Source organism: Sinocyclocheilus rhinocerous, unplaced genomic scaffold, assembly GCF_001515625.1.
Source record: "Sinocyclocheilus rhinocerous isolate Xijiao unplaced genomic scaffold, SAMN03320098_v1.1 scaffold1275, whole genome shotgun sequence".
Lineage (NCBI taxonomy): Eukaryota > Metazoa > Chordata > Actinopteri > Cypriniformes > Cyprinidae > Sinocyclocheilus > Sinocyclocheilus rhinocerous.
In genome coordinates, this window is record NW_015628268.1 from 222156 (window position 1) to 230786 (window position 8631).

The 8631-nt window shown below is 35.9% G+C and overlaps 1 protein-coding gene across 2 annotated transcripts in view; it reads right to left on the reverse strand.

Moving 5' to 3' along the window:
• Positions 1 to 5121: 5121 nt before the first annotated feature.
• LOC107737256 (vascular endothelial growth factor D-like) overlaps positions 5122 to 8631 on the reverse strand; it is a 7825-nt gene continuing 4315 nt past the window's right edge. The window contains exons 2-7 of one of the 2 annotated variants that reach the window (XM_016548722.1): positions 7839 to 8037; positions 7555 to 7745; positions 6993 to 7126; positions 6473 to 6576; positions 6141 to 6262; positions 5569 to 5645 (exon numbers count right to left, since the gene is read on the reverse strand). In XM_016548722.1, coding sequence (XP_016404208.1) covers positions 6165 to 6262; positions 6473 to 6576; positions 6993 to 7126; positions 7555 to 7745; positions 7839 to 8037 — 726 coding nt within the window. In that variant the 3' untranslated portion in view covers positions 5569 to 5645; positions 6141 to 6164. Of the gene's footprint in view, positions 5646 to 6140; positions 6263 to 6472; positions 6577 to 6992; positions 7127 to 7554; positions 7746 to 7838; positions 8038 to 8631 lie in introns of both variants that reach the window. The other variant, XM_016548721.1, reaches the window with a different exon arrangement.

The window sequence follows — 8631 nt, forward strand, 5'->3', positions numbered from 1 at the left end:
TTTGTAATGATTTAGGTAAAGATGTCTTTTATTAAAACTGTTTCTCTGACAGGCTTTGCAGGATTTCTCATGAAATCTTAATTTAGCTTGAGGAAATATAGACAGATGCACAAAGCTCTTCTTCTCTTCTTAAGAAGCATATCACTATCTACTTTACACTTCGTGATTCTCAAAAAGCTTTCTAGTTTCATTTCCTTGTTTTTCTTTTTCCATAGACTAGTCTAAGTAAGGGTCGGGACAATGTAACGTCAGGTAATGACCGGCAGACTGTACTTGTCCAGATTATTACATGATTAATTAACAAATAAATGTGAACATGAAACACTGATGGCCTAGCAACAAGACGAACATTATTGTAGGCTAATATGGATGTCATCTGGGTTAATTTTCACTATAAACATAACTGAGAGGAAGACAGCACAAGTCTGTGGTGTGATACGAGAGACAATAGCACTGGTTTCAGTAAACTGAAAATACTCTCATAACTATTTTATGTTTGGCTAATTTGTATGAATTTGTATTTGTATGACCTGCTTACACCACTCTGATGGTTTGGTTTAATAATGACCGGCAGACTGTACTTGTCCATATTATTACATGATTAATTAACAAATAAATGTGAACATGAAACATTGATGGCCTAGCAACAAGACGAACATTATCGTAGGCTAATATGGATGTCATCTGGGTTAATTTTCACTATAAACATAACTGAGAGGAAGACAGCACAAGTCTGTGGTGTGATACGAGAGACAATAGCACTGGTTTCAGTAAACTGAAAATACTCTCATAACTATTTTATGTTTGGCTAATTTGTATGAATTTGTATTTGTATGACCTGCTTACACCACTCTGATGGTTTGGTTTAGGATTAGGATTAGGGGTGGACCTTCCTGCATATGCTTTTTTTTTTCTAAAAATCATACGCTTCCAGATCACTTTGTACAAATTCATACACAGTAAAATCACCAGCTCATAGTTATGATTTCTCATTGGTAAACTGCACAAATGCTCTGATTTACAGCATTGCCATGGACGATGTTGAATATTAGGAAATATCACATTGCTAGATGGCACTATTGACCAATCAGAATGGAGTATTACTACAGACTATATTACGCGTGTTGTGCTACACACATTCATACTATATTGAACTTTTTTGATGGTCACTAAGTAATTACTGTACATATTCAAAGGAAGTACCTACTCTGATTTCGGACACAGCCAACGCATAAAAATGACAGCCACAAGAAGTGGGAAGTAAAACATTATTGTAGGCTCAGAAAGTGGGTGAATAATCAATGCTGCATTAATGACGATAATTATTTTAATGTGTTAAACTAATAGTATAATCACGGAAATTAACATGTTATTTTCAGAGCCTTTAATGTTAATCATTTTGCAAAGAAAGCCATAATTTGAAGCAGTTAATATGGCATACAGTATGTGAAACAGGCCTGTATGTTGTTTATATAAAAACTTCAGTGAATCAGTGGATAGAAAACAACTTGCTTATTTTTATCTAACATTTTTCTGAAACATATTGCTAGTCATTGAAAGTATATTGGTAGGTTGTTGGCATGAAATGAATCGCATGTGATCAGCATGATCTTATTTGAGGCTTTTTTTTTTCATAAAGAACAGAAAACACAAAGATCAAACACTGTTTATTGGTTCAGAGGTATTATCAGCATAGCTAATATAAACCTTCTTAATCTGGAAATATTAAAAACACACACACTAGAATGAAAGTTAAGAAAGCAGATACGATCCACTTTATCTGTGATGCTGTATCACATTTCATAAACACTGGAAAATTCAGATTCTTTCCACTCATGCAAAAAGCTACAAATAAATTAGTTTCAGCATTTGCCATCTGTCTGCTCTTGTATTTTAATTTTTTTTACTTTGGGTTAAAAGACAATAAACTTATCATACCATCTCCTTTTTAAGAATGTACATATAAAAGGCAGAGAAATAAATTGAGACCAGGGAAGAAAAAAAGTAGTTCTATTTTACACTGACTAAACATAAGCGTCTATGATAATGTCACCAATATTCATCAAGAACGGTTTAAGGCAATTTAAGACAAGTCACCAAGATTAAAAGTAACAAAATATTTGTTTATAATTTGATGAAAACACATTATGTGTCTTCTTGTCCTTATGAGCTTTACTGGACTGTACATTTTTGAACTCCCCTCTGGGGCCAGAAAGAAAATTAGATCAGAGCCAGACAGAAATATCTAAATAAGATCAGAGCTTATTATAAGTCATAATCTTGTAACTTAGAAATCACACTGAGTTCAGACAGGTTCAGGACACCGATATTTCAGTATGATGTAGGAACGCAGACATAAACAGCCACAAGACATTCTAATTTTCTCATTTTTCATGTTTTGTTGGGTCTTGCACTTCTGTGCCCTGGAACTCTTTCATGTAGCTACGAGGTCACATGCTGCCCATTCACATGCAGACAAGCATTGTCTCATTGTGGCAGGCTGACCTGAATAAGTGTCTGTGGCTTTGCTGTGAATATATTGGAGAACATCGTCTGGAAGTGCTGGCACTGGAGCTTCAGATCTGTAAGATGAAATTGAATCTCTATGGGAAACATGATCTCAAAGACCATCAGAAAAAAGAGAAGGTCAGTCTGCTGTCAAAAGTGTTTTATACTGAACAGCTTGATGTTTCTTGGCTGTTGTATCCTAAAATTGTGTTCTCAAATCCAGTACACTTTACTTAACTTGAAGTAGCTAATAGCCAAAAATGTATCAGTTTCTTTTGACAGTTTGACAGCATAAATGGAATTGATTTTGATTGTTGTTGGGCTTTTATTTTTGAGGTTTAGTCAAACTCTTGATTAAAAACACAAGACAAACAATAGCGTTTACTGCAGCAGTTCTGCCACCCACAGGATCAATCCAGTTGATTCTATTAATTTAAATTATGTTAAGAAACCAGCAAGCAAAAAAAAAAAAGAGTTTATTATCAAGTAAATTAGCTTAATTTCCCCATTGTCTTGTCTGATTTTCACCTTTCAAAATAGAGATCAAGCTAAAAAAAATATTTTACTGTTATTTACCAATATTTGAGTAGGTTGAAAGAGACATTTATTTTAAAATGATATAATTTTTCCTTTATCCATTCTTTGTTGTACTATAAACAGATATTGTAACTTTCAGAACTTTCCGATGAACTGATGAACAATTTTCAGTTTCAGTCTGAGAGTTTGTGTAGTACATTTCAGCATGTATTATTATGAATCTGCTTATGAATGATGCCACAGTTAAAAAGGTGCATGAAGTCTTAAAGGCACAGCTACAAGAAATTGTCAGAGAAAATTGTAATAAACAAAATGATGAACAAATGCTTAACTAATTGTATGAGCAGACCTCAGGGAAAGTTTCAATAATAAAAATGGGTCTGAAGTGCCTTTCATGTGAAGAGTGCTTAGATCATGGTGTCTGTTGCCTGCACTGTGGCCTGAAAAATGAGTTCATTTGGCAGCATTGGGAAGTACCTAGAGACACATGAGATAAACCGTGAGAATTTCCCGTGATTGCATAAAGGGCCTATTGATGGATGGTGTCAAGTGGTGATACAGAATGGTCAGAAAGTCCCTAAGTGAAGAGATGAACAGAACAAGAGGCTAAGTGAATTAGGGTTGTAGTAAGTGCTGTTATATATATATATTAAGGGATGCGAAGAGGCTGGATTGTGCATTTGCCACAAAGTGATCCGTAAAGGTCAAGGTATCTTGGAAGACTCCCAGGCATTTAACACACCAGGGGGCAACGACTGTGTGACCTTCAACAGTAATGGACAGAGAGTGTGTGCAGAAGTCACAGCCTGGAGGAAGAGGATGTCCGAACTGTCAAGGATGAGCTTAAGGAGATGAATAGGTGCCCGAGTGAAAATGTCAGAAGTGGCAGGTTGTCTTTTCTGTGCAATATATGTGGAAAGTAGTTCATTTCAGGAAATAACTCCCATTCAGTGCAAAAAGTACCGGTGGTTTTGTTCACCCATTTATCACAACCACACAATTTCACAGCATTTCTACTCAGACTTGCTTTGATATATAATCAGTGCTGGGAAGATTGTATCTTCTCAAGCAAGCTACTAATAATTTGAAAAAATTAGTAAACAAAAGTAAAAAAAAAAAAAAAGACAAACAGCAACATTTAACTAAATATAATTTATGCATATATTAATTATGGTAATATCATCATATTACTTTGTATATTGCTACAAAAAAGACGTAAACTGCCAAAAACCATCTATGCAGCGACTGATATTTATTAGTTTGTGTCGATATGAAGCTGCTGTTGCAATAGAATGTGGCAGAGAATCACATTGTAGTGGTTTGTCGTGCAGTTACTGAACAGTCACCAATATTTCATCAGTCATCATACTGTAAGTGCACACAAATATTTGCCAGGTTGCACTGACTGCTTTTATTCATTTTCTAACCTAATAGAAGACACCCAGGTACAGGATAGACCAAGGCTAGGTGTCACCCTTATTGCCCTGGTAAATATTTGCAGAGTAAATAGTCTATTTCTAGAAGCACATACCTTAAATATGTCCACTGTTATTGTCTAGGATACAGTTCAGTAAACACACTGACTATTTAATGTCAGGTTTCCATTGTCACTGCTGTCCTTGATTTTTAATAGAATGGCTTTTCAGATCATTTGAAACAAAAATCTGTATCATTTAAAAGGTTTTGAGTCATAGTTAAATAGAGATATTGTATATAGTTTGTGACAAGTAGTCCGTCTTTGCTATTTGTTTAATCAATACTGAAAAGAACCACATTCACTGGATTAATACTGATTTCAGGTTATACTAAAAAACTACAACAAACCAAAGTGATTGAAAGAGCACTCTGGTATGGTTTTATGGGCTTACACACCCTTATACAGGAAACTGTTCTTTGACATAAATTATGAAATGTCTTTGCAACATGCCAAGAACTCAATTTTTCCTCTTTGAAAATAGTTTATGCTTTCATACACTACATTAAAATGTTTTTTGTGGTCCTTGAAAATATCACAATCATAGGCATATTTATTAAATTAACCATTTTGTTTATTATTTGAACAGCTTTTATCTCCAGTACATAATTTTTTATTGTTGGCAGCATGCTCAGTGGTGAAAACATCAACTTAAACAGAGGCCTGGCCATTTTCTCAATGAATGTCAAGTAATGAAGTACTTCTGTACACCATCCCACATGTACTGTAGTCCTCTTGTGCCATGGAAACATGACGTGGATGAATCCATAGGGAATAATTTGACAAATTATAATTTATACTTAAATATACCTGCTTTAAATATAAATTACATCTAAGAAATTCCACAGACATTCTTTAGGGTGAAACGTTGTCTTCAGTGCAAAAGAGACATTTCCTCAGATATAATTTTTCATGTGTTCAGACAGGAAAAGCAGCATTGTTTTTATATTTAGAAAGCTATCGCTGCCATGTTACTAATGAGATGTGTGAATAAATGTTAATAAAAGTATTTTTATTTGATATAAATAGAGAGATAAATAAATTAAATGGTGTTTTGCAGTCTCTGCACTGGCAAATGCAGGAGATTGTCCGGGCGTTGTGTTCATCATTGTTTTCTCTCTTGCAGCTGTAAAAAAAAAAATGTGAATGAAACTGTCATTGATCAGATGGTGAGAAGTAGCTCAAACATGCCTCCCTAATTTAATATTCTCCATGAATCTGAATAACATTCAATGCTAATTCGCTGAAAAATTTACAATAAATCGGGGATTATCACATAATAAATCTTGAAAGGGTGATCAGACCCCGACATGGAGTGGAATATTACATGGCTTAGACGGCTAAATAAATAAATACAAGTATAATTAAATGGATGTGAAACATAGTTTTGCTCTGAAATTGTTTTATAATTGTATCTGTATATTATCTAAAACAACAAAACGAAGACCCCATCAATATTACAGTATAGGCCTAAAATTATTCCCGAAGTTCTCTGCGATAGAAAAAAAAAAATATATATATAAGAATCTCAAGTGAAAAAGAAAAAAAACACTCAAAGAAAACATAAGGCCTTACATTTTTAATATCCAACAGTGTGAAACGAATATGAAAAATGTTCTACCTTCAGAAGATTTGTTGAATCGTGTCACGTATGGTGTAATCTGTGTGTCCATACTTTTGGAATACATTCACATCGCTCTACATCAATCTCACAGTCCTCCTCACTGACTGTAGATGGAGGCTCTGGTTTAAAAATAAAAAGTGTTATCGCAGATGCAATAACTGTGCAAAAAATATAAATCCTGTTGTTGTGTGTGTACCTTGATGGGTCTATACTGAATGAAAGTTCATGCAATATAGCGACTAACATAAATAAAACGTAAACAAGGCATCAGTGCATTAGTCCAGAACAGGAAGTGGCAATATGTGAGTTGAAATTAATTACTCACTGACCTTGTTTACTGGAGGGGTACGTCACACATCGCTCAGCCATCCAGTCCCATATTAAACCTTTGTTGCATAGCCTCTTGTCTTCTGGCTTACGTGTAGGAGAGCAACTGCATACACGTACAAACATATTATTATGCCAACAGGCACTCAAACTCCTACATATGGTTGCCACTCAGCAAGGCTCAATCTGTAATTTCTCCAAGAGCAACACTGTTGTATCAACAGTGAATAGCACAGCATGGCACTGGAAAAACAAGGGTTGGGTCTAATATTTCAAGGAGTGACGTAGCACCACAAGAAATACCCAGCCAATTTTAGTAAAAATGCACTGCACTTAATGTTAGAGCAGAGGAATACTGATTGCTTCATTGATGACTTCATTCAACTCTACCTGTTTGTAATCAAGCTGGCATTTTCTAAAACTATTTACTGGAGAAACATTATAGTGAACATTACATCATGTACCTAATATTTCATGTCAAGGTTGCACCAAGTTTTCGCACTAACCTATTCTTTTACTAACCTCTTCTTGTGCTTCTCACGAACATGTCTGCGAATCAGTGCGTGTTCCTGGCACATACACTCAGTGTGATTGGCAATTTTCACCAGCACAGGCTCTGGTCCAGATTTATACGGAGCCAGACTCACACTCAAAATCTGTGAGGAAAAGGACGTCTTACCGTGAAATGTAACAATATGTATACATAAACACATGTTAAAGGGATAGTTCAGCCAAAAATGTAAATTCTGTTGTTCCAAACCTGCATCACTTTATTTCTTCTGTAGAACGCAAAAGGAGATATTTTAAAGAATGATACTAGTCGCTCTCTTCCAATCGATTATAATCATGGAACAAGACTTTAAAACTGGCTTTAAAAGTGGCCAGTATGAGGGTAAATAAGTAAATTATGACAGTATTTTGTTTATTTCATGGTGAACTATCCCTTTAAGTCTGTGTCAGACTGTTTTTGATTGTATATTGAATGAACTGCACATAATTTCCATGTAAATGAGCAAGTAGAAACAAATTTTATTGGACATTAATTTGTTTGTAATACCCACGCAATGCAATGAGTAGTGCTCACAGTTTTATTGACATAAGTCACGCTTGTATTACGGCAGGTAACTCCTTCTTTGTTGCAGCAGCCGCCACACCTGAAGACAGAGACACACGGGGGCTTAAAGAACACAGCCGTGTTGGTGCCCAGCTCTTTAGCCACATCTACACACGTCTCTCTGGGCATACACTGTGTTTTCTGCCATTCGTCATCAATATCTGGGGGGGGAAAAAAAATTTAGGTACTTTTTAGGTACATAAATCTGTGTACTTAGCACATGCTCCCAGGTGTGTCTGCATGAAGGTCTCAACCTTTTAGCATCTCTGGGCTGAATGATGTGGCAGCATAGCGTGTTGACCTGCGGTTCTCAGGCGGAGTGGCATATTCAAAGTGCTTCAGCTCGAGTCTGCATCTCCACAGCTTCCAGTCGGGGTATTCAGTCAACATCAGAAGCTCATCCAGACTCCCAGCTTCCCTCAGTTCCTGTTCCCACCTCTCCTGGTTTATGTCCTATGGACAAATGCAATCTTGAATGTGAAAAGAATGATGACAATGGGGCTGCTGTTTTTAAAGCAGCACTATGTAACTTTTTCTGTGTTCAAAATTTGCTAAATGTATATAATGAGCGAGTAAGTTACATCATGAATTCATCTTCCAAACCGCGTTTGTGTCTTATTCCGAATCACTACGGTACACTTATAATAAGTTCTTATATTTGGACTATTGTAGCCTGGTCGGGTCGTCACCGCTGCGGAGTAAAGCCCCGTTCACACCAAGAACGATAACTATAAAGATAACGATATTAGCGTCGACACCAGCGAACGATATCGTCTGTTTATTCTAGGCGCACATGCGTCTGCCACTTTAAATTCTTGAGCTCGTTACAGCAGGATGGATTCTGATTGGCTGTCAGTGTTTTATCGTTCATCAGCTGGAAAAAAAATCGTTTTGAAAGTGATCACAACGATATCGTTCCTCTGTATCGTTATCGTTGTAGTTGTGGTGTGAACTATGCTATTCTTTAATATTGAGAACGATTTTTAGAACTATATCTTTATCGTTATCTTTATAGTTATCGTGCTTGGTGTGAACGGGCCTTAAGTC